We start from the raw sequence: 26,664 nt of genomic DNA on the forward strand, positions 1-26,664 counted from the left end.
CACGGCAAGAATATTAAAATCACTGTTTATTATTTTTATCACAGAAAGGCTCAGATTATGTCTGAGAAAAAGAAACGCTGCCTCAACTACCAGATGTTAAAGTTCCACATACAACATTTTTGCTTAAATTGGAGCAGAAAGCCTTTCCCAAATATAAAGTGCACCTTTTATAACAGCATCAAAACAAACCCAAGGAACAGTGATAGAATTACATTATGACTGAACAGTGCTTGATTTTACATAGATAATATGAAATCTGCTTCACTCTACAATGTGATTCCCTGAACCATAAAACAAGTACTTCAAAAGCTTCTAGAAAGGTCCCTCCACCTTCCAGCAGTTACCTGGTACACTGCAGGTGTGAAATGCTCTTACCAGCAATAGCAGAGGCAGTGCTGCATCACCATTAATCACAGGTTCACAAGCAGCTGAGCGCAGAACAATTTCTGGCTGTTTCAGACCACATCTGTAAAGCAGGTGAGCGGCCCTTCTTACATCACAGCCATCAGCTTCCAGACCAAGGAAACAATCAGACAGAAGTGACACCACCTTCTTGCACGGCAACCTCGTTTCAAAAGCTTGGCTGTCAAGACTGAGCTTCTCTTTTCTCGCTTCAGATACACAGATCCAAAGCTCTTTTTCAATCTCTGAGTATTAAAGAGCACTTTGTAGGTTTGATGGGTGAGTTTTTATTAGTTAGCTTCATTTAATGAAAGCAGCCTTCAAAGAGAACAACTTAAACCTGAGTAAAACAGGGAACAAAGTCTTCCTTGTTTGCTTTTTGACTAGACAGACACTTAGCAACACTTGGACCAGCAGTGCCCATAGTGGAGACTGTAAGAGCCCTTATTATCTATAAGGGAGATAAAAAATGCACCAGAACAGCAACCATTGAGCCAGAAAAACAGGGATGGGATGCAATCATGGAAGGGTTCCTGAACAGCCTGATCATGCAGTGCAGAGAAATGCAGAAACAGTGTGTGCTGGGCGCAAGGAGAAGCGCCGCCACACGCAGCATCCTGCTGGGCCACTGCTGCACTAAGAGCTGGGCATGCAGCTCTGCTTTCCTGCCAGCACCCCAAGCATGGAGCTGTGGAGCAGTTTGTGCAGTTCAGTGTAGCAGTTTAAAAAAAAGAAAAAAAAAAAGTTGCATTCAATGTATCACAAATGACATAAAACCAGTAAAACGCCGCCTGTCGCTGCAGGGCTGTGCTACTTCAATACAAGCTGTGAGGTCACTTCCAGAACAAGAGGCCTGCATCCCAGTCGACTTTCTGAACAGCAGAACGGCCGTCTTTAATAAAAAGGTCATTACAGAAAATAAGAGGAGGTGGAATCATAAAGTTTAAAAGAGAAACAGAAGCTTTTCTAACAGCTCTAGCAACATTGCAATCGTCTTCAGAAGGGATCAGGACCGGAAGGAGCAGTAACAAACCTACTGCACTTCTGGCCATTACAATCAATGGCTGTTTTCTTTTTAAAGTGAAGCTCCTCCTGCTACAACAGCACCAATACATTCAAAAGTAAGTGAGAACAGGGCTTGCTTTGCCGTAACAGGTTATCTGTTAGCTCTGTAGCAGTTCAAGCCAAACATGCACTTAGTCTGAATGCACACATAAAAGCATCCTGTATTGTAAAATGCACTGCTGCATTGCTCTCTCTCTTTTTTTTTTTTCCTTTTCTTTTACAGTCCATTGGATTGCATTTTAAAAGAGCTGCTGCTCAGAGCTCCCCATCTTCTGAGCAGGTGGGCAAACAGTGCAAAAGGAGATGCGTTACTTATTGAAGGAAAGCTTCTGCTTGCAGCTGGGTTCAGAAGTTGCCTTGTATTCATCCCTGCTTCTGTTATTCCAGCTTCGTTTCAGTGGAGTTAGATGAGGGGCAACCACATCACCATCCTGTTATTGAAAGTCAGAGAACATGCATGACAGTGTGTTCATTTTCACTCGCTATGCTAAAGCAGGGGAAAGCAGCTCGCCACCAGATGGAGCAAAAACAAACACAAGGTCCCACAGGCACTGCACATCAGTGAGTATGGAAGACACTGCACTGCGGAGATGGAAACTGCTGTCAGTCAGTGGTAGAAACTGGATGGGAGGGAGAAACAATTCCCCATGCTTGTGAGAAACCTTCACTATTCATAGTTCACCTCTTCCTAAATTGATAGCAGCAAATTCAGGACGCTCAAGAGGCTTCTATTATGAGCACTGGGACATAACTTGGAAACATTATTGTAAGTTTCTATAACACTACTCTAAGTTTTTGCTCTGAATTCCCCACTCTCGCATTTAAACCTTTGCTCATACTAAGTGTGGCTGCTTGGAGGCGCCTTCACCATCTTAAGGTACAGCCCATACAGCAACCAGTATGGCCTAGGCGTTGTGCTCACACTTGTCAGACACATACATTAATCTCATGATTGCAAGGGCAGGGCAGAACAAGCAGAAATAAGCCAGGACTGCCACAGTGCAGTCAGATGGACACCCCTGAACGACAGAAATGTGGCTGCAGGATAAAGGCAGCCCATTATGTGATCGCTTTGCAAAATGCCCTTCAGAAAGTAACTGCTCCCATAAGATAGACACCAGAAGTACCATGTATGAATGAACCCTGACACAAAACTGTTCATGCCTCTTGCTGCAGCTCTAGCACAGGAGAACACTAATCTACTGCCTGATCTGCCATTGCAGAGAACATAGCTCTTTCCTTGAATGACATTTGCAGGTATACCTAGGAAAGAAGATGCAAGGTCAGGGATGTTAACACACGCAATGAAAAGCAGAAATGTGAGGTTCACAGAACAAGATGTTTATGCTGTACTTCTGAAGCAACTTGCAGGTTTCACTTTGAGATTTGATCCCAGGGAAGGGAAAATAGCCCCCCAAAAAAGAAAAGCAAACAAATATGGAATCAAAGAAAGGCTGTTCCTTCCTGTGGTATGACAATTAGACTAAAACCAGTGTGAATAATTGGGAGAGAAATTCAGCAATGGATTTGCCAGCTCATCTACTAATCCTCTTCAGGTCTCCAGCCTGAAGAAGATGCACACGGCAGAATGGTTCCACTACATATTCTAGTGAGAAAAAAAAACTTGGTAATGTCATAACTGCTTCCTTACAATGAAGGATAATGCTGGAAGCATCGACACACAGTAATTTTATTAGAAAAAGACATCAACCTTCCTGCAGAGATGCAGGAGAAGCTACATCACGAATCACTTTACAGTCAGAGTTGTTACAGGCTTCTCCATCACTTTTGGCAGGAGGAACACAAGGCAAAGCATGCGGACCCAGGTCCTGCTTCAGGCTTTTCCCTTTTAATTGCCATGCTAGTTCTGACACTGTCCCAGCACAAAACAAAATGAGCTGTAACGCGTCTCTCCTCCTGCCTTGCAGCTGGAAACTTGTATGTCTGAGATGCGGCAGGAAAGGGACACAGCACAGGAAAGGCCTTCCAAGCACTCAGCCTGCACAACAGTTGCCTTAATAGTTGAGGTTTGCAATTGTGTTGCCCTGGGGATTTTGCACTCTCAGACTCAATGGACTGACCATGGATATGTGGTGGGAGCAGTGATTGAAGAGCCGATGAGCAGAGGGAAGAAAGAGAGGCAAAGCAATAGGAAGAACTGGTCTGATCACTTCGCTGGATCTTTCAATCCTTGTGGCATTTTAAGCTTTTGTATGAGGAAACCTGCATCAGTGAGTGTCCGTGTGGATGTCAGCTATTTTTAACTAAACATGACTGTCCCAATATTCGAGTTAAAGCAGTGGAAATCTGTCAGCATTTCAGTGAAACCAGAGCTGCCCCAGAGACAAGGCCCCAGTCCCAAGACTTTTAATACAAGAACTTCTAGAAAACGATACCTAAATTTGTTACCTGTGGTTTGGTGAAATTCCTCTTTATGCACCACTGAACAAAATACTGCTTTGCAGCAGAAACAATGCCTGTATCCTGATGCTTGCAGTAAACCCGGATAACCTGCTCTGAAAAGGTCGCTGGTAAAAGCCTTGAAACCTTTGGAATAAATAAAAAAAAAGCACAAATAAGCTTTAGTCCTTCTTTGAACTTACGAGTCCAGGCAACTCATTCTCAAAACAAACTGAAAGCAATAAGAACCACCTCCTTACAATCCTTGAGTTTTACCCAAAAACCATATTTTCTTCAGAACAAGTGAAAGGCTGTTCATATGTAAAGGCCATCGGGGCTTCACACAGAACTATAGAATCATCGAGGTTAGAAAAGACCTCTGAGACCATCCAGTCCAACCACCCTTGCAGGACACAGATTTCACCACCCTCATGCACAAATACTGCCAGAACCACCACGGAGCTCTGCAATGGCACCCACTGCCAGCTGTGAAGCCGAGGAGGATAAAAGTCTACCTGTTCTTTACTGATCGTGATGGCCTTGGAAGGATCAGCCTTGCAGTAGAAGAGAACATTATCAATGGGGTTCTGATCTTTCATTCCATAATCCATATTAACAACCTTGCACAAAAAACAAATAAAAAGGACGTTTGTTAACTTCTGTCATTCGTTTTCTAACAATAAATACAAGCAGATACTCACAGTACTTCCGTAAATGAGAGTAGTCAAATAAGAGAGTAATTAACAACTGATTATTTAATAAAACTTAATGAAGTTTAAACAACATCAGCATCTGTTTGACACACCATCATCAGTGTGACCGGAGAGAAGAGCCCACCTCCCCACACCTTCAGCCTGTGGGACAACGCAGACCAATGTCTGTGTGCAACTGAGCAGGATTAGTGCTAAGCTCGCTCTGGAAAGATAGTTACATCAACTACGAAGTCTTCAGCCTTCAGCTCCACATTTGGAGGATCCTTTTCTGGCTTGGAGTTAGCAATGTCACCTGCCAGGCCATCGTATTCATCCTGAGAAAGAAAACAGCTCTGACTGTATTTTTGCATCATCAGGTCAAGTCTTACAAACTTCCTACAGCAATCTGGCTGTCAGAACCCTTGTATACCTCAGACAGCCAGAGCCCTGCTGTTAGATTTCAGAAACAAAACCAAACCAACCATAACAAAACACAAAGATCCAAAGAACTTTACACCTGGCAGCAGAAAGCAAGGAGAGCCCTGCCAGGATATTTCATGAAAACAGAAAGTTTCACGAGAAAAGAAAGAACTTCCAAGCAAGTTGTTTGCTGGCACAAATGCGTTATACAGTTCAGCTCCCCAAAGCTGAATACTAAATATCTTTACTGAGCTTTTTAAAATGTAATTAAGTGCTGCAGGTTGTCACCCTCTCATAGTTTTTACTAGAAAAAAAACCCACTAGAACATAACAAAGAGACAGTCAGCATCAGTAACATCACTGACCAGTGCAGAAAAGTAGGCAAAATAAGGTTGCCAGTGAGCTTCAGAAGGAACTGCTCCCACCTCCAAAGCAGAAAACCACAAAGGACCTTGTCTGGTTTTGGAGCCAGAAGAACATTCCTTGCCAGTAGCTGGACTAACACTGAGCGTACATGGTGTGGTGGAGAACTGTTATTTATTGACAGGTGTGTGCTCTCTTTAAAAGGCTGTGGCTGTGCAGGAGAGAGAACATCGCCTGCTTAGCGATGGCCAGTACAAGATGATTGATTTGATGAAGGAAGATTTCCCAGGAGCACCCGAGACTCCAGAGAGAGCAAAGAGAGAAGCTTCGAGCACAGAGCAGACAGGTCCAGAAGGGAAGGAATTCAGCAAGCAGCAGATTTGTCCAGTGCAAATACAGAAGGACTACTGAGAGGAACAGGGATTACCGTGAGGTGTATGTGCAGCCTGCAGTGATTCCAGAAGCCAAGGAAAGGTTTAGGTTTAGACTAAGAGCAAGTCCTACCCACCAACCTCTTGAGTGACCCCCACATGGTGCAGACCAGTGGGGAACCCAGCTGGGAACAATGAGGCTGCAAGGTCTTTGACATGGTCCTGCACCACAGCCTTATCTCTAAATTGGACAGAGATGGACCTGAAGGCTGGACTGTTTGGTGGACAAAGAATTAGTTGGATGGTCGCAGACAGAAGGTTGTGGTCAATGGCTCCATATCCAAATAGAGACAGATTATGAGTGGTGCCCCTCAGAGGTCCATCCTGGGACCGGTGCTTTTCAACATCTTTATTGACAACACAGACAGTGGGATTGAGTGCACACTCAGCAGTTTGTGGGTGATACCGAGCCAAGTGGTGCAGCTGACAAAAGGCAACCAGTGAACCTGGACAAGCTCAAGAAGTGGTGCCACATGAACCTAATGAGGTTGAACAAGGCCAAGTGCAGAGCGTTGCGCTTGGTTCAAAACAATGCCAGATATGTGCACAGTCTGGGAGAAGAACTCAATGAGAGCAGCACTGCAGAGAAAGACTTGGGAGTGCTAGTGGACAAAAAGTCATGACATGAGCCAGCAGTGTGCGCTTGCAGCCCAGAAGGCCAACTGTATCCTGGGCTGCACCAACAGAGGAGGTTTTCCCCCTCTGCTTTGCACTCGTGAGATCCAGAACACCGTGTCCAGTTGTGGGGCCTCTGGCACAGAAGGGCCATGAGCTGTTGGAACAGGTCCCGAGGAGGGCCATGAAGATGGTCAGAGGGCTGGAGCACCTCTCATATAAAGACAGGCTGAGAAAGTTGGGCTGGTTTAACTTGGAGAAGAGAAGGCTCCAAGGGAGATGGCATCATGGCCTTCCAGTGCTAGAAGGGAACTTAAGAGCAGGAGGGGAACCAAATTTTTTGTGGTCTGATAGTGACAGGACTAGTTTTAAGTTAAAAGAGGGGAGATTTAGATTAGATTTAGATTCTGGAAATATTTTACTCAGAGGGTGATGAGGTGCTGGAACGTGTTGCCCTGGGAGGTTGTGTGATATTTTCCAAGATATTTGCTCCAGATCTATAGTAAGGTGGGTATTCTGAGTTAAGAGCATAATTAACAAGCAAGCATCTCTCATTTTCTTAATGAAATGTCTGCTTCTTTCAGTTTACATTCAAGAAGGAAAGAACATCCTCAGCCTGGAGTATCTGCCATGCAAAACAGACAAGAATACTGCAACTGCTGCCACGTACACTACAGTAATCTGGAGCAGGTAAGAAGGTAAGAAGAAAAGTGATAACAGAATTCTGTGATGCACCAGGCAGGCTCATCAGTCAGATGGGTCCCTTGCTTTGCAACCAGGGAAGTGATTCTCCCTCTTTACTCTGCTCTTGTGAGCCCCCATCTGGAGTACTGTGTCCAGGTGTGGAGCCCTTAGTACAAGAAAGACATGGAGCTGTTGGAAAGGGTCCAGAGGAGGGCCACGAAGATGATCAGGGGGCTGGAGCACCTCCACTATGAGGACAGGCTGAGGGAGCTGTGTTTGTTCAGCCTGGAGAAAAGAAGGCTGCGGGGTGACCTCATTGCAGCCTTTCAGTACCTGAAGGGAACCTACATCCAGGAGGGGAGTAAACTCTTTGAAAGGTCTGATAATAGCAGGACAAGGGGAAATGGATTTAAGTTGAAAGAGGGAAGATTTAGGTTGGATGTAAGGGGGAAGTTCTTTACTAGGAGAGTGGTTAGGCCCTGGAACAGGCTGCTCAGGGAGGTTGTAGATGCCCCGTCCTTGGAGGTGTTCAAGGCCAGGTTGGACGGGGCCCTGGGCAGCCTGATCTAGTAAAGGTGTATGTTTGGTGGCCCTGCCAGGCAGGCGGGTTGGAACTTCATGATCCTTGAGGTCCCTTCCAACCCGGGTCATTCTGTGATTCTGTGATTGTGGATGCCCCATCTCTGGAGGCATTCAAGGCCAGGGTGGGTGGGATCCTGGGCCGCCTGATCTGGTGGCTGGCAGTCCTGCCTGTGGCAATGGGTTGGAATGAGGTGATCATTAAGGCCCCTCCAAACGAAGACATTCTGCGGCTCTATGATTTTTAGAGTATTGTTTAAGCTTTAAAAACAAAACAAAACAAAACTAATCACTATCAAAAACAACAACAAAAAAAAAGAACAGAAAGAGGAAAAAAGGTGGTCAGTGACTCAGAAAACATTCTTAGAAGGCCGGGATTCAGAGTCTCCCAGAGATGGGGATTACCTTTGGAATTTCATACTCTTTTTCGGATTGAGTCTCTCCTAAAAACTTGTACAATTCACGCCGTTCTATCTTATGCAAAATTTCTCGTGCCTCGCTCAGTTCTGGACGACTTGAGTGCAGAATTTCCAGGTAGATGTTATCTGTCAAAGTTGTAGAGATTTCAGTCAAAATCCATTACGACAGCAAAACGCACGTAGAGAGACAGAGGCTTAACCAATAGGAAAAACTGAAAATCCAGGAAAAAGGCACACTTTGAGAGAATGGCTGAACATTGTAGGTCAGACAGCTGAGAAACCACCTGTAATATGATCTCAAATATCCCCAGGTTTCTTTTGCTATGGCTTCACAGCAGAAGGGTTAATTTTGGCTGTCCTGAAACTGCTGGGATCTGGATGCTGCTCACCCGTCACACAACCAACACAGCTGCACTCTGTGCATCTATTCGCATTCCCCAGCCAGAAACAGCCATGCATCCATGCAGGTACAACTCTGTAATACCCCACCTAACGCAGCAAGAAGCTCCCCCCACAACACCCAGGTAAACTATGAACCATGATGACCAGAACACCTTTACCAAGGTAATAGGAGTGTGAAACTCCCTCCAAGCAGACTGTCTCTTCAGCTTGAGAGATAACCCAGGGAAAACAGGAAAGCCATGAACACATACATGTGTAGAGCATTAGCAAGGAACTGCCTTCCGTGTTATCATTACAAAAATTAGGATTTGCTGTCAAGATCAGAAGGCTACAAAAAGGTGGTTCAATTCATCCTTCATGGAGAGAAGCTGGAGAACCTGCTACTGCAGAGACTCACAAGAGGTTGAGTGTCAGCAAAGATCCAGGTGGCAGCTGGACAGTTTCACAGAAGCACCACTCACCACGGACTACTGAAAACAAGCCTACTGTCCTCACAATCCCCAGGTTGAATGCACTGGATGCAGAGAAGGGAGTGTCTTGGTTTAGGATGAGAACACACATGCCCTTCCACCATTACATCTGACACTGACATCCTTCTCCTTGCTGACCAACTCTCCCTCTGGATCAGGAACACCCCAGCCTGACGTTTAGCTCCTCTCTGCTGCTGACTGTAAGAGGCAGGGGACAGACACCCTCCTTGCTCTGAGCTCACCAGATGTCACAGCTCAGCTACAACAGGACTCTGGTGCTCAGCTCCTGCACTGCTGCTCCTACAGATTACACAGCCCCTGGGACTTGCCCTGGGACCAAAGAAAGAATTCCTGAGCCCCTCTGGTGGCCAGCCAAAGTTTGATAGTGAAGGCTTGGGAAAGTTGCCATTCTACTCAGGAATGTTTTGGAAACTCTTGTGAGCAGCAGCTCCCAGGCACAGCAAGAGCTGCCAGTCCTTGGGAACACTGCAAGCCCCCTTGTAATCACAACAGAAGAAAACAGAATATGCAAACAAACGAATTTACCAGCTAAATACACAGAGCAGTAGTTCTGTAAGGACTGAGGGATCCTCTTCCCTGCAGCCACTCCAGCCACAATCCCCTCAGTGCATCAGGGTTTGCCATGCCCACACTGGCCTCTACTCCCCATGCTGCTGCTAAAGGCCAGCACTGACCACCAACAAGGAGTGCTGGTGTGCCTTGCAGCGAAGGTCAGGAGGGACAGGCAAAAGCAAGACACAGAAGTGATGAAAAGACTGAACTACGTGACAGAAAACACAACTCAAGTCAGTTTTTTGGAGAATTCATGATTTCTCCAAGCTTTTCCTCCTCGTGGCGCTGAACCAGACCTGGGGGAAGTGGCTGCCAGCAGTCAGACTATTTGTCTAGGAAACAATCAAGTCTCATCTCAATTGTTTCACTATGTAATCCTACTGGAGTTCCCCTACAGGTCTTTAAGTGGACTGCTGCTCCTTGTGTTTACCCTACAAGAGCAATGAGTACAAGACCTTGCCTAAGAAACTAGAATCTTCTGGGAATAAACTAATTTATATACTGTTTTCTTCTGTTGCATTTGAGAGAAGGGTTGCAGTGCCTCAAACAAATTAAATTAGGTCTTATCAGAGCCCTCCAAAATTTGTGTCAGGGTTAGTTCCACACAATGCACATGCAGAGCTCCTCTACCTGATGTAGTGAGGTGCAGCATTGCTCTGAGCTGATTCACAAACCATCTGTGACAAGTACAACAAAACTGGAGCACAGGTATGACTGCACAGTGACCTGGCTTTGAATGCATGCAGAAAACCAGAAGTTGGTGTTCCTCCCTTTCCATAAAATTAATTTCAACTAGAAGGTTTTGCTCTCCCAGTAAGATGTGAAAGCACAGAGACTGGATGGATGCTCCAGGTCTAAACCACCACCTGTGCACAAAAGCAGTACTTGAAGGGTCCTAGTCACAGGCAAGCATCTGCTCACCTTGTACGAAGAGTTACCCTAAGAGGCACTCATGTTGTTCAACTTTAAAAGGAATTCTGAGAGCTCTTACCAGTTAGCTTAGTGTAGGCTTCCATGTCCTCCATCGCTGTAGAGATCTGGTACACTTTCCCTTTAGAGCCTTCTATTTGAAAATAACGGTCTGCTTTTTGAAAGGCTTCTGTAATCCTAGATGGAAGCAAAACAAGCAATTAAGCAATGAGGTGATACTGAAGAGTCAAAAAAAAAACTTTGGTTACATTATAAAGAGAAGACAAATTGGGTCCTAAACATGCAGCAGAGCTGCACTGCAGCACATCCCATCTCTGTGCTGTCACTTCACATTTGAACAGAGCCTTTTCCATTTGCTGAAAATAGGCCCAGATCAGACCTGAACTTTATTTCAAGAAAGGTGGAAGTCTGCTTTGTTCTGCTTCAGACTATGGGTTCAACAGCAGGTTATATAAAGGTTCATATATTGAACCTTTAAAACATCCAGAATTTGGTTACATAGCCAAGTGGCTCTCATTGCACGTCAAAGCTTATTGATTTGGTGACGATTCCAAATGGATTTACAATTCCAAATTTAAAATAAAATAAAATAAAATATGTGCAAGACAAAAGAAGTGTAATACTTGCATTATTTCAATGATGTTGCCAACCTTATGCTGGTAGGCTCGCCGGTGCAGGCAATTCCGAGTGTGGAACATATCATACAAATTTCCGACTTCCTGAACCAAAAACAACCAAAGAAGACAATCATTTGCATCCCCCCTGCTCACACACCTCACAGACACGTCGCTGCTGACGCTCCCCCAGCTCACACGCACCGCTTACCTTATCACGGGCACAGATATGCTTCTGGTTTCCTGCTTCGCAAACACGAGTGAATTTAATTAAGCGCCTATAATCAAAATTATTCTGGATCCCTAGGTGGTGGCAATCCCTGAAAATATTCCACAGCGAGTGCTTAACAGTGAGGTCACACTTGTAGGTAAAGCAGTGTTGTTTCAGCAGAGACTGAACAAAAGCAGAAGCTGTAAGATCCGTACCTTGCAAAATAATCCCATTTGTCCACATCGATGCCATTTTTCTTGTTTGCCACTATCTCGTATAGGAAACTCTTCTCCTTTGGTCGTCCTCGGTAGGGCCACTAGTGACAGAGGAGCCAAGAAGAAAAAGGAGAAACAGTAAGAAATTTAATGATGGTTAAACCAATGGTAAGAGGGTTGCTCCGAAAGTAATGCCTCCTATTCAGTGTGTCACCTCTGCTGGTGCAGATCTGCACAAGTTTGGCATGAAGCTCCTGTTCATCACTGTTGAAAATGCACAGCTAATGGTGGTGAGTACATTGAAAAAACAGTGTTTTGTAGCTGCAAATCTGTCCTATCAAACAGTATTATTGTGCTTTTTGTATCCATTGCAGTTTACACAGAAATAAATTGGAGGCATTCCTTTTGGAACACCACAAGAAGAATGACTTTTGAAGCACTTCCACTTAAGCTATGATAAAAATCTCACACTGAGGTAACAAAGAACACAAAGACAACAGAAGAGATTCAAATGCTGTATTGTGCATTACAAACCCAGAACAAGGACTAAGCAGATGACTTCCTAGAATACCAGGAAGAACAAAATCCACACATGCCATGAGCATTTAATTCCCCATTCTACCAAAGTGAAGCATGCGGCTTTGAAGTGCAAACAACCTGTAGCAACAATGAAAGGAAGAGGTTGGAATTATTTAACCCCGAGGGGAATGAATTAAACCCACAAGTCACTCCCTTGCAGTCTTCTGCAATCAGCTCTACAACATCACTTTTAAAACAAATGTTTAGGTATGTTAAACAATGACTGCTCAAACATCTGACTTGAACTCTTAACCCACAACTGAGGAGTGACTCAGCCAGGAGGCAAACAGTAAATCAACGCCAGAACATAAAATACAAATTGCATGTAAACTTCTCTTCAACATTTAATGATTCTTCATTTAAATAAACATTGCCTTGAAATTCTGGGGGGAAAACTACTTGAGATTTGTGGATCTAATGCTAATATTAGCATTACAGAGGTATTAATTTGGATGCAAAGGAGAAGGGAAACAGGTGTGAACAGTGGGAGGATAGCATATCAAGGATAAAACCATCCCATGCTGACAACAAAGAGCTGTTATGGGGATGATGATCAGGAGTGCAGTTGGCAGCAGTAAGAATGTGTTATTTATGCCAGAACCTGAAGGACTGCGAGGTGACAGCATCACAGCACAGGCGTTCATCAGTAGAAGAGCCCCTGCTCTGCTAAACCAGCACAACACAAATGACTGCTGACAGAAGACCAGGAAGATGTCAAGAAGGTTGGCAGCTGTCACATGTAACACTGCTTTTCCTGTTAACCTGCTGGAAAACAGGCATAAAGTCCAAACAAGGAACAGAGAACAGGCAAGAACTTGGCCCAAGATCATCAGAAGCAGCAGGCAGCAAGACTTGTGTTCAATCCACTGCAAGTGGGTAAAATCAATCTGCAGACTTTGTAAATGACTACTGCCTTCCCAAAGATCTGGTACTGAGCTTTGTTATGCTGAGTGTTCTGTCTTCAGAGGACTATAGTATATTTGGCAGCACCACATGCTAATACAACAGAAAATAATGGGTAAGTGCTAACATTTACGGGTGACTTGTTTGGGACCAGACGGTCACGACAGATCTACTGATAAGACTATTAAGTGGACAGATACCTTTGATGAGAAAACAAGAGCAAGAAAAAGAGGGAGAGCTTGATTCTTTCATAGAGCTGCAAACAATAATAATTATGATGTCTTCTTCCTTGCCTCCTGAAGCAAGGCATTTCTCCAAGTCTTATCCCTGCACCTCTGTACGCGTCACTGGGATACACTGAAATGTTCTGCTGCAGTCATCAAAGCTGTTGAGGTTCTGGCACTCCTCACACACTTGGGCCACGCTTTGTGGTGACTCATTGCCTCACATCTGCCAGCTGGCAGCTCTGTTATCGGGTACTGGTTTGTTAACATAAACCATCTCCACATTTTCTACACCTGGCCAATTAAAAACACAGTCTCCAAAAACAGAGAGAATAAAGCAGAAGAGATGGAAAAATGATCCAATCTCTTAGTAAAATTGACTCTCAGAAAAATACAACATGTTTGTTCAAATAACCACAGCAGCAGTACAGCAACTCACCGACTCCTCACAAGCTGTCTCATCTATAGGCCCTCCTATCTGCTCCTTGATGAAGGCGATGTCTTCCTCCAGGATGAGACCGTACGATTTCATGACTTCTTCCAGTTTATTGGACACGATCAGGTGCTCAAACATTTCAACAGAAGCAGTTTCGTGCTGTGAAGAAATGAAAAAAGACACATTACTGTGTCCAAGCACCATTCCTGAAGTGCCACAGCTTTCTCCTAACACAGCAGCACTGCCTGGTGTGCTGCCAGCGATGTGCAAACGTAGCACTTGGCTCATTTTCTGATCACTTTTTATCTACCCAAAAGTGGAAACCGGTCTGTGCACAGCATCTAGAAACGCTCTTAAAATGATGGGTGTACTTGCAGTGAGTTCTGCCTCTTCAGAACCTGACCATGGGTACTGACAAGACCCAGCCATTTAATTTTCCAGTGTCATACAATGAGATCTGCAAGAGGACATGCATACACCAGTATCTCAAGGTATTACATCGAAGCTCAAGAGCACTTTCACTTCTGAGATGACAGAATCACAGGGGTTGGAAGGCAACTCTGGACCTCCTCAGTCTCAACCCCTAAAGCACATTCCCCAGAGCAGGTTGCACAGGAAGGTGTCCAGGCAGGTTTGGATATCTCCAGAGGAGACTCCAGCACCTCTGCACAGCCTGCACCAGCACTCCGTACCAAAACCCTTCCATGCATTTGGGTGAAACTTCCTACATTCTAGTTTTGGCAACTGCTCCTTGTCTTATCATTATACACCACTGAAAAGAGTCTAGCCTCATTCAATTGCCTCCCACTTTTTAGACATTTATAATTTATAATAATATAATTTATAATAATATAATTTATAATTTATAATATAATTTATAATAATTTATCAGGCACTCCTCCCAGCTCTGTATCATCACCAAACTTGCTGAGGATGGACTAGATCTCTCCATACGGGTCACTGATGAAGGTGTTCAACAAGACCTAATGCGGTACTGACCCTTGGGGAACACTGGTGACAAACATCTGCCCCCACCCCTCCCTCACACCTCTTTCTATTTCACTGGTGAGACTGTATCTGCTCACAGCAATACTAAGGGGGTAGATGTTCTCCAGACATTTAAATAGAACAAGAAAAATCATGATAAGATCATGATGCGACTTTAATTATGCCATCAAAATGATTCAATAAGGCCAGAAGATGATTGTATGCTCACAAGTGCTGGCAATCTTTACAGATGAATTAACTTTAAAAATGTGAGTTTTTTCATTTTACTTGAGTACTGAAACACCTACCTTCCAGCTCAAACCTTCACGAGCAAGCGGAATAAATCTTCCATCAAACATGTGTGAAAATGGCCCATGACCTTAAAAATAAAGATGACGTAGGTTTAATCGGAGACGTGACTGCCAGCAGAAATATCTTGAGCAAGCTAAGGATCTGGATTCTCTTCTGTTTGATTTGATCTCAACATCATCCATGAGGAAAATGCAGCTACAGAACTCTAAAACACCATAAACAAAACAATACCGAAAAACCGTGAAAAGTGGCAACACACTCATCAAGTGGACTTGCCTCCACAGAGGTACCAAACAGCAACAGACTGCTCCCATCTCAGGATGTGGCCATGAGCAGCCTGAGAGCTCACACCTTCTGATCTCACAGCAACCTCTTCCTGCAGGTCAGCTTTCAAAGAGAAACAAGCCATTTCAACTCTTGCTCACCCAAATCATGACAAAGCCCAGCAATTTCCACACAGAGGATGTCTCGTTGGGTTATATCCAGTTCTGGTTGCCGCTCCTTCAGTTCACGAACCAGACATCCTGCAAGGTAGCTCACCCTGTTGCAGAGAAAAACCCACAGACACAGGAAGTGAATACAACAGTATTTTACCCTGAACAGAAAGAGAGCAGTTCACCTATTCTGTTTTGCTGCTTTAAGTCACACCTTCATCTGAAAGACAGCACACAGCAGATACACAAGCCCTGACCTGTAAGATAATCACAGGAAAACTATTTCCCGTCATAGAGCTTTAGACAATAGCAACACATTTGAAAGGACAAAGTATGAGATGCTGCACCCAAATTTGGAAAGAGCAGCATCCTAATAAGGTATTCTGCTAACTAAGCAGATTCTACATCTTCCTCCTTCCCATAAATTAATAAGTTACTATCACCCTTTGGTTTCAGTTCCAGTTTCAATTCTCCTCTCAATTAAAGCAAAGCTTCTGATTTTGAAATCCTTGCAGACTTTTGTTTCCACGTAGCCAATACTGCCTCACAAACCCACAGGAAAGCAAACACCCCAGCAGATCCACCAAGCCATGCCCCACCACTCAACAGGAGGCAGAGGTGCATCAGCAGCTCCAGTATTTCATAATGGGCAGATATCCCTGCGTGAGCCCATTGCATTACTGGCAGTGTGCTACCTGAAGCATCACAGCTTATGGATCACGCTCCTACTTCCAGCCAGAGCTCTTCAACAGCCACAGAAGCATTTTGTTCTTTTGAATTCCTATTTTAACAACAGCTTATTGTAATTATTTCAATTCCTTTATCAATTTAACTTCAGGGTTGCTGAACATCTTAAAGCAAGAGCAGGTTTTAGCAGAAGTACAAGTCTGCAGGGCCTGCCAGGAGTGAGCCCAGAAGGCTGAGGATGCTCAGGGTGTTATTGCTGGGATCCTCCAACAATTTACCAAAGGTCTTGAGACCATGGGGACTGTGGCCAAAGGCAGCCAATGTCACAGCCATCCACCAGAAGGACATGAGGGAAGAGCCAGGACCCTCCAGACCTGCCAGTCCAGGGAGAAGTGATGGAGAAGGCTGTCCCGGGGGATACTAAGGGCACTTAGAGAACGAAGCTGGTATCAGGCACAGTCTGCAGGTGCTCATGAGGGAGAAGTCCTGCCTCGGTAATTTGGTCTCCTTCCATGACAAAGTCACACGTGTGGTAGAGGCAGTTTCTCTGGATTTCAGTGAGGCTTTTGCTGTTGTTGCTCACAGCATCCCTTGACAGACTGTGCAACTGTGTGACAAACGAGTCTGTGCTGCACTGGGTGCCGATCTGTCTCTGTGGTAAAGCTTTGAGGACTGTCAGCAATGGGGCTACATCTGCCTGTGGCTGGTCACTAGCACTGTCCCCAGGGACAGGAACAGCTGTGCCAGGAGAGGATCAGAGCAGGTGTTAGGAAACGTTCCCTTACCATGATGGCAGTCAGCAGGCTCCTCCCTAAGTGGTGGATGGTCAGTGCCTGGCCATGTTCAAGGGGCGTTTGGACAATCCCTTGTTACCTACTTTAACTTTTGGTTAGCCTTGACGTGGTCAGGCATTGTACCAGGTGGCCTTTATAAAGGTCCATTCCAACTCAGCTGTGTTGTTCTATCTTTCACTAGGCACAACTTTATTGACTGCTTTTATTTATTTCTACTCTACCAATATACACAAAGTTCACCTACTCTATTTTAAGCTTGCGGAAATCTTCCAAGTGCTTTGAGAATAACTGTCCCAAGTTTAACTGTATGGATTAACAGAACTGTTTGGAAGAAAAGGCTGCCACTGCCATTGGAGTTTTCAAACTCCTGTTTGAAAGTTAGTTTATATGAGAGCTTGTTTACATTCCTCATGTTTTTGCTCTTTTCAGGCTCATCGGATGCAATCAATTCAAGCTCACCTCACTAATGTGAATCTTTTGCAACAGTCTTTTGCATTCTGTTAGCTTCACAGTGGGCAGTGGGCAGCCATGCTCAATTTGAACACTACAAAAGCAAGCTGGCCAGATGACCTGAATGAAAATGTTGACTAGTTTAGCCTCTCTGCACCTCAGGATATACCTTCAAAACAAGCTTAAATTTATCATTCTTCTCATCCACGTTCCGCATATTTAACAACACCTTGGAAATCCTTATGTCTACAATCTGTTTCTTTAACTTATAGCACTGCTAACAGCCTGACAACTCGACCCTGATTGCATAACTACAAATGCAAACATTACAACTAAAATCATCTGTGCTGAGCAATCTAAGGGGATTACAGTAGTCCGACACGTCATTCGGAGCAGTCTCACCACCCTTCACTTCATGCTTTTAAACTCAAATTTTGACCAGGGAGAACATAAAGCACTCACTGTCTCTGACTGCCATTATTCTTACCAGAAGGAAAAGAAGAGGGGACAGCACTGATCCACCCTGCAGGTTTCTTTTTCTATCTACCTTTGTTTACTAAAAAGTCCACAATAACACAGGCAAGAGAGGAAGATTCAGGTGACAGAAAATGCCACGACAGTTGTCACAAACCCTCAATGGCAGCGATGCTGGTACTCCACATCTGTGAAACCAATCTCAGAGATGTTCAAATGCAAAAGAGACATGCATACAAGGCTACACCAGCTTACCCTAATGAGTGTTCAAAGCGGTTGTGAGAGGCTCCTGGAAAAACAAAGTAGGTGCCACCCAGCTGCTTAATGTATCGTAGACGCTGAAATTGAGGTGTGTCAATGATGCGGACAAGAAGAGGGTGTATCTCAATGTGCCCATGAATTGGATCATTAAAAACCTACAAAAGCCAAACAATAATGCAATCAATGTTTATTTGACTTTGAAAGTTAACAGGGCTAAGGTAAAGGCCATTGAGAAGGGTGAGGGATTTGGTGGGAGAGGCAGTACTGGTATAAGTGATTGCTTGGTTTCACCTTTAAAATTGGCATATTTGGTTTAACTTAATCAAGATTTATCCTGAAGAGTTACTAAGGCATAACATCAGAGAAGACAGAGTTGTGCTCTTCAGAGGGCACAGCAATCCCAGACAACCTCTAGAAGCTCTACTGTTCAATTCCAATTCTTAACACTTGAGAAAACTGCTGTCTTTATCAATGATACCTGCTTCTCCACTTAAGGGAGGACACCGCAATGTCAGAGATCATAGAATCAGAATGGCCTGGGCTGGAAGGGACCTTAAAGCCCATCTGCTTCCAACCCACACTGTTTGCAGGGAGACTTCCCTCTCGATCAGGCCGCCCAAGGATCCAGCCTGCCCACAGATACCTCCACAGCTTCTCTGAGCAACTTCTTCCAGCTCCTCCCCCCCCGAGTGAAGATTTCTTCTGAATATTTAATCTAGATCTCTGCTCTGTTAGCTCAAGGACGCCATTCCTCATCCTGTCACTACTCTCTCTCACTAAGGGTCCCTCCCCATCTCTCCTGTAGCTCCCTTTAAATACTGGAAGGCTACTGTAATGTCTCCCCAGAGCCCTCTCTTCCCCAAGCTGATCACCCCCCAGCTCCCTCAACCTGTCTCAATGGCAGAGGTGCTTCAGCCCTCTGAGCATCTCTGTATCCCCCTCTGCACTCTCTCCAAAAGGTCCATATCCTGTGCTGGGGACCCAGGGGATGCAGTGCTGCAGGTGTGGCCTCACAAGAGTGGAGGAGAGGAGGACAATCCCCTCCCTCACCCTGCAGGCCATGCTTCTTTTGATGCAGCCCAGGATGCAGTTGGCTTTCTGGACTGCAAAGGCACACCGCTGGCCTCTGGTTGATTTTCTCATCTACCAACATCATCAAGCCCCTCGTGCAGGACTGATCTTGATATCCACTAAGAAGTGTTTGGTTTGACACTGCACTGTTTTGTTTTTTTTTAATCCAAGCAAAAGATCAAGGAGTGGAAAAGGTAATTGTAACCTTTTTCACAGAACAGAAGCCAAAGCCCAAGACAACTGAAATCTGAAGTACTCCCCGATCACCTCTAGATACGCAGTTTGGAACACACCCAAGTAACCACAGTCACTTGCTGGGGATGAGAACACACACATTTAATACTTGCACCAAAACAGAAGATGAAGAAGCCATTCCACAATTGAAGTATCTCAGTAAAACGCTAAAGCAATTAAGGCTTTTCTGTCTTCTCTCTCCTCCCTGCCACCAAACTGGTAGAGTTGCAGCAGACACACAGACAACAGAGCCGTGCGTGCTGACGGGCAGCCCGGGATCAGGTTAAGCCAACATATGCTGCTGTGAGAAGCTGCTGGACATCGCAAACAGTGGAAGGGAAAGGCGAGCTGTTAACAGAGACCATAGGCTGAAGTAGCAAAGCACAAAAAGCAGAGGCTCTAAAAGACAGAAGATGTGAAAAGGGAGCTTCTCACATTTCAAACAGCAGCTCATTTCTTATCCAGTCTCCCACAACCGCCAGGTGCCCACATCAAGCTCTTAACTGCTGATCTTAACAATTGTTCTGGTTAATGTGGTTTTCAGACCACCAGCTATTGAGGAGGGCTTGGAGCTTGCTGCTCTGCAAGGGAAAAGCACAGCGGCAGCACCAGCTGCTAGGACTGAGCAAGAAGGAAGGGAAAGAGATAAGGAGAGAGACATGGCTGCAGGTGCCAGCAGGGTGCTGGGAGCAGAGCCCACACAGCACTGCTGTTACCTTCATGATGTCCACTGTCTGTCTCAGCTGGTTCAGGCAGGCGAGCACTTTCAGTCTCTCATCTGGGAGGCTAGGAATAAGACAGCAATAACAAATTATTTGAAAACAAAGCTCACTCCTTCACAACCTGCATATCAGCTTGTGCAAGTTCACGTGACTCTGATGCTCATTGATTCTTTCATAGAAATATTTCCACGGCTTTTTCAAAAAACACTGAAAGCATTTAGCACCCTGCAGGCAAATGGAAGAGGAAAAGCCCCAATACCCACACAAGTGCACTAAGCTCCCAGCAGAGCTACTATGCTGCAGCCACACGGCCTTAAAACAACTCTGGAGGGAGAGATAATACACCTCCTTACGCCCACTTTTATTAACTGTCTTCAGACTTTGTCCTTGAGCAAACTGGTTTCAGCCTCAGTACAACAGCAAACACTATGAGAATACAATCCAGAACCTTTCACACTTCTCAGCAATTAACCACTGTGTGTCCAGTATTACACCAGCCTTTGAATTTAACAGAAATTAGCGCTGTAAAATGTCAGCTATTAGCAAAGACAAATACCACTAAATGCATCACGTATTTTCAGCCAAATCATGTAATAATTCACGGTCCATAAAAATAGTAAATGTATGTGATGTCTGAGCTGCTGGTGGGCTTCTCCAGCTTAACCAGTTCACCTCTCCCCAGCAGGGGAGGCCTCAAGCTTCAGTTTCCACTGCTGTCACTGCAAGCCTTCTGCTGCCTCTGCCTGCAAACACACTGAGAAGCATGGCAGTGCTGCTCAAACTGCTGCATCTCTTTGTACTGCATGCAGCTCAATCTGTATGGGGCAGACACTAATCCTCAGGTGCTCACAAGGGAGTTCCTGAACGAGGGCAACAGAAAGCAGCTAAAAGTGAAAACATGAGGTCCATTATATCTGCCTGTCCTGCGCTGTGTTAAGGTGACAGGCTGTCCTAAGAGCACTCAGGGAGAGCCACGTCAGAAGCTATTTGCCTCCAGCCATCTAAGTTCACTTCACTTCCGCAGAGATGATTTTTCTCCAGACTCTTTTCTAAGATGTTGAATCACTTTCGGATGAAAGCAGAGAAAGATTCCAGCAGACTTTAAAAGCACCCCAACGGGATGTAAAGAGATGGCACTTAAGTTACCAGTTCCAGCACGGGTCTCAGCAGATACCACCTAAAAGCACTCTAATTACAGAGATCAAACCTCATAGGTATGCTTTTGAAAGAGCTGCAGTGCTGCAGGAGGCACAGTGACGCCACCAGCAGCCCAGCCATCAGACAAGGACTGCTCCAAAGGACATCAGAGTCACACAAAGCCCACAAGGTTCCCAAGGCAATGCAAAGCACACAGCATTAAGCACAGCCAGCAGGTCCCAGCACAGAGCAGAGAGCGCAGCCTGTTGGCTGCAAGCACCTGCTTACACTTCTAAATGCAACAGAAACTCGGGAGCAAGGAGCAAGTTAACTGGAAAACAATCAGGCATGCACAGAGGATGGCATGAAAGCATCTTGATAAATTACCAGTGGCTGCAGCTATAGGAAGAGCAGATTAAAAAACGAATCTGTTCTGCTTACACTGCATGCACACAAACATTGTCCACAAGAACATGGCCCAGTGTGCTTTTCTGCTCCAGAAAAGCCTCTCAAGCAGAGCTGAATTGCACAGTGCCGGCACAGCTCTGCAGCACAGGACCTGCCTGCAGGAGGCAATCCCAGGCAGCGCGGTGCTGCAGGTGGGTGATATGAGGGCAGGCAGGTCCTGTCTGATGCACCACACACATTGGGTTTCACCCCACCTCTGGGAACACTGACAGCTTTGGGCTTGGTCTCCACCACATTACAGTCCTGGTGCAACTGATCACTCAAGCATTAAATCACACGTACGTCTTTGCTGCTCTTCAGAGAAAGACCACCAGACACTCATTTACCTTGTGTCCTCAGGATGAGGCTGCCTCACCAGATTATACACATGGAATCACAGCATTGCGCAGGTTGGAAACAACCTTAAAGATCAAGTCCAACCACAACCCACCATCCTACCCTAACAGCCCTCTGCTAAATCATGGCCCTGAGCACCACAGCCAGATGTTTTTAAACACATCCAGGGATGGTGACTCAACCACCTCCCTGGGCAGCCCGTTCCAGTGCTTAACAGCCCTTTCTGTAAAGAAGTTCTTTGTGATACCCAACCTAAACTTACCCTGGTGCAATGTGAGGTCATTACCCCTCATTCTGTCACCTGTTAACACTGAGAAGAGACCAACCCCGCTCTGCTGCAACCACCTTTCAGGTATTTGAAGAGACCAGTAAGGTCTCCCCTCAGCCTCCTCTTCCCCAGACTAAACAGCCCCAGTTCCTTCAGTCTCTTCTCGTGGGGCACATTCTCCAAGCCCTCCCTTGCTGCCCTTCTTTGGACCTGCTCCAGCACTTCCATGTCTTTCCTGTGCTGAGGTGCCCCAAACTGAACACAGTACTTGAGGTGAGGCCTCACCAATGCCGAGGACAGGGGCAGGATGACTTCCCTGGTCCTCCTCACCACACTATTCCTGATACAAGCCAGGATGCTGTTGGCCTTCTTGGCCACCTGGGCACACTGCTGGCTCATACTCAGCTGACTGTCCCTCAGCACACCAAGGTCCCTTTCCATCAGGCAGCTTTCCAGCCGCTCCTCCCCAAGCCTGTAGAGTTGTCTGGGGTTGTTGAGACCAAAATACAGGACCCAACACTTGGCCCTGTTGAAACTCATACACTCTACCCCAGCCCACTGATCCAGTCTATGCAGGTCCCTCTGTAGTGCCTTTCTCCCATCTGGCAGATCAACACTCCCTCCCAACTTGGTGCTGTCTGCAAACTTACCAAGGGTGCACTCAAACCCCTCATCAAGATCAATGACAAAGATGTTAATTAGAAGCGGCCCCAGTACCGAGCCCTGTGGGATGCTGCTCACTACTGGCCACCAACTGGATTTAACTCCACTGGCCACAACTCTTTGGGCCCAGCCATCCAGCCAGTGCTTCACCCAGCAGACTGTACACCCATCCAAACCACGGGCAGCCAGCTTCTCCACAAGGATGCTGTGAAGAACAGTGTCAAAGGTTTTACTGAAGTCCAGTGAAGCGCACACAAATCATCCTTTAGCACTGCTTTCTTAGGGCTCCTCAAACTGTCTCAGAGACAGAGGGTGAAAGCTGCCCCTTCCCCATGCATTCCCTTCCCCATGCATTCCCTTCCCCCACACCCTCCCTCCCACCACAGGCAGGGACACAAGAAGCCCGCAGCCCCCCATACCCCTTTGAGACTGACCTGCTCCAAGGATGTGGAGCAGACAGCCCCGCTCACCATTTATATCATGTGCACCACACCTTGTGCCACAACCCACAGCCCACGATTCGGGGTTTCCCAGCCCTGCCCCTTGAAAGCCTGAGAACAACACGAAACTAGATGTGTGCACTGGGCTGACACAGAGCCCCACCAGAACAGGATGAGACTTTCCACACCCACAGGACTCACGCAACCTAGAGAGATCAGGAAGGAGCACGCAGATGTTCCCTATGAGCAGTGCGAGGGCTTTGTGCTCAAACAGGCCCCGAGGTACTAAAAGCAATTGGCTGTAGTGAACAGTATACAGAGGAACTGAGTAGGTTGCTCAGGAAGTAACGTCTTCTGTTTATTGCCGCGCCAACAACAAGGGGCACAATAACACTGCTGGACAGAGCAAATTCTCAGCTACTAAACACCGCTTTTCAAAACGCACCACCTTGAGCCCTGCATTTTCACCAGGGGTGAACAGGTGAACAAGAGCTGCACGCTGAGCTGTACCACGGCAGGGGACACACAGCAATAGTCCCCGCTGCTGAAAAGCACCCTGCACCCCTCCCTGCGCTCACAGCCACTCCATAAATGTTCAAAAGCATCAACAAATGCCGTTTTTTCTTTCTTTTCTTGCACAGAGGAATTCAAACCCAGCTCTTCATTCACACTCCCACGTCCAACACCATTCAGCCAGACAGAGGCACCTCCGCTGCTATCTGCCCCACAGCAACAAAATGGCAAGGGGTATTGGGAGGAAGGTTCAGCCTCTGCTGCCATCTCACCAACATCCACCTCTAGCACTGTGCCAACGCAATAAAACGTGAGGCATTACTTTCGGAGCAGCCCTCCCACTTCTCTGCTCGTTATTTCAGTGACACAAACGCCCCACAGCCGCCTTCCTCGTTGGTTCCACGCCGTTTTTACCTTCGCACTTAAACTTCGCACAGCCCAAACCTCCCCTGCCGCACACAGCACCATCTCGGCCAACGCTTTCCCTGCTCCGAAGCGCAGCTCCTCTCCCGGTCTCGCCCACACCAGGCGCTCCCCCGAACCCCGCGGAGCTCCGCACGCAGCTCGGGGCGGCGCCCAGCACAGCCCAGCGGGCAGCCGGCCGGCCCGGCAGCCCCGAGCAGCTCCGTGTGCCGCGCCGCTAACAGCGCCGGGGAACCACGTGAGGGGAGCCGGAGTGTTTGGGGACGGCCGGAGGGGCGGAACCGGAGCGAGCGGGGAAACTCAGCGCGGGCCGCTGGGGACGGAGCGGGGCTGGGAGGGACGTGGCGGTGAGCGGGCCGAGCTCCGGCACAGCACGAGCCCTGCGGGCACGGCGAGCAAAGGAGCGGAACCCCGGCACGGCTCGGACGGAAGGGTCCCGCCCAGCCCCGGGGTGGCCGCCCCCAGCTCGGGCCGCACAGGGGACCTGCAGGGATGGGGCACCCACGGCTCTGGGCCTCCGGGTGGAGAACTTCCGTCCGCAGCCGAGCTAACCCTCCCCTCTTTCTGTTTACGGCCGTTCCCGCCGGGATACCGCCGCCCCGCCCCGGGCACTCACCAGGCGCGGGTGATCCGCAGCGCGCAGGCGGGCAGGTCGAGCAGCATGGCTCCGGTGACGCCGCTCTCTGCGGGGACGAACGCACGGTCAGCGCCGCCGGGCGACCCCCGCGTCCCGCTCACCCCTCCCGCCCGGTCCCGTTACCTCGGAAGCGGCGCAGCAGGTCGGGCTCGCCCACGCCGCTGCTCGAGAGGTGCCGGCAGAGCCGCTCCGTGTCCCACAGCCGCGGGTCGCCGTCGGCCGCGGAGCCGCGGGAACTGCCGGCGGAGCCTTCGCGCCGCGCGCGCTTGGCGGGAGCCGCGGCCCAACCCGCCGCCGGGCTGCACATCGCGCGCCGCGTCCGGCCCCGCCGCGGGGCGACTGGCGCCGCCGTGACGTCACAGCGCGGCGCGTGGCTCTGCTCCGCGCGGGAACGGGAGTAGGGCGCGCGCCCCGACCCCGGGCACGCGGAGCAGCAGCAGCCGCCGCCATCAGCACCGCGCCGGGCGAGGAACGCGCGCTCACGGGCTGCGCTTTGCACGGGACGTGCTGGGAGCCGAGCGGCGGGCAGCGCCCTGCCACGGTGGGCTTAGGGGACGGTGAGCGCGGCGCGCCACGGCGGCGGCTCCCTGCGGCCCAAGAGAGGCCCGTGGTGGAGCGGGCCGTCCCCCTGCAGCCCACGGGCGCCACACGGAGCAGATCTCCCCTCGCAGCCACGGTGGATGTGGGCTGGAGGAAATGCAGCCCTCGGAGCCCCGCAGGAGCAGGGCCTGGGCCGGAGCTGCAGCCCTTGGGGAAGAGCTGCAGGGAGCAAGAGGGGCTGGGGGAGCTGGAGCAGTGCCTGAAGGATGGGCCCCGTGGGACTGAGCCACAGCAGAGCAATGCTTGGAGAGCTGCAGCCCGTGGGAAGCCCAAGTGGGATCAGTCCGGGAAGGATAAGCAGCCATAGGGGGGACCCTTGATGGAATCAGGTGAGCAGTGGCCCCGTTCTCATCTCAGCTCCACGATGTTTTGCAATGGGAGCACAGCCTGGTGGGCCTCGGGCATGCGGCTCTGCTCCAGACAGCCTAACGCATTTCGGTCAGGCCTTGTGCTCTGGTCACAAACTCCTCAAAGATGTAGCAAAAACAAAGAAACAAACTTCCTCAGCTCTTTGCAAGGTCTCTCCGTGGAGCAGCAGAGACAATGTAAAGCTGTAGCAGTTTGTTTCTGTAAACACACACAGTTTTCTTCTCATCTCCACACTCTTGCCAGGAAAGCACACGCACTGCTCAGCGCCTGGCTGAGCCTTTCCACACCACTGGGCAGTTCCGAGCTGCCCTTCAGCCCCAGCCCACCCTGCTGAGCAGGGGCAGTGCTCAGAGCTGAGGGGCTTCCTGGGGAGGGGCAGCTCATCCCCATCGGAAAAACAGAACTGGCACAGAACAAGAAAACAAATGGGAGATCTCGTGGCCTCTGGGGCCATGGAGCAGCCAGATAACCTGCCCAGATCAATGCAAAACCTGCTGATATGCCAAAATCAGATGGACGCAAGGCAACGGTTCCAGGGGTTACCAACGTCCCTCTCTAGTAGGAAGTAAAATGAAAGAAAGCAAAAACAGTCCCTGGTGTGTTGGCCTGAGCAGCACAAAGTTAATGGGTGAAGCGCAGAGGAACAGGGAAGAGATGGAAAATATTTGTGCTTGTTTACACAATGGATGCAGACAAAACCACCTTCCCTCCCTCCTGCTGTGTAAGGTTCTGACTACAGCCTGCTGCAGAGCTGTGG

At 47.8% G+C, this 26,664-nt stretch overlaps 1 protein-coding gene across 2 annotated transcripts; it reads right to left on the reverse strand.

The window, feature by feature from the left end:
- On the reverse strand, positions 1–25,266 carry SAMHD1 (SAM and HD domain containing deoxynucleoside triphosphate triphosphohydrolase 1). 2 transcript variants are annotated; one of them, XM_072350093.1, is made up of 16 exons: positions 25,062–25,266; positions 24,918–24,984; positions 20,048–20,117; positions 18,021–18,181; positions 15,352–15,467; positions 14,923–14,993; positions 13,631–13,786; positions 11,486–11,586; positions 11,271–11,379; positions 11,073–11,164; positions 10,507–10,622; positions 8,057–8,196; positions 4,799–4,894; positions 4,383–4,487; positions 3,877–4,014; positions 1–1,898 (listed from the first exon to the last, which is right to left on the reverse strand). In XM_072350093.1, exons 1-16 carry the CDS (start codon positions 25,243–25,245, stop codon positions 1,776–1,778), a joined length of 1,845 nt encoding a protein of 614 aa, XP_072206194.1. In that variant the 5' UTR covers positions 25,246–25,266; the 3' UTR covers positions 1–1,775. The 2 variants fall into 2 exon arrangements, with proteins under 2 accessions (XP_072206194.1, XP_072206195.1); XM_072350094.1 differs by lacking the exons at positions 24,918–24,984; positions 25,062–25,266 and adding an exon at positions 24,293–24,478.
- Between the last annotated feature and the right edge of the window lie 1,398 nt (positions 25,267–26,664).

Source organism: Excalfactoria chinensis, chromosome 15 (assembly GCF_039878825.1).
Source record: "Excalfactoria chinensis isolate bCotChi1 chromosome 15, bCotChi1.hap2, whole genome shotgun sequence".
Taxonomy (NCBI): domain Eukaryota; kingdom Metazoa; phylum Chordata; class Aves; order Galliformes; family Phasianidae; genus Excalfactoria; species Excalfactoria chinensis.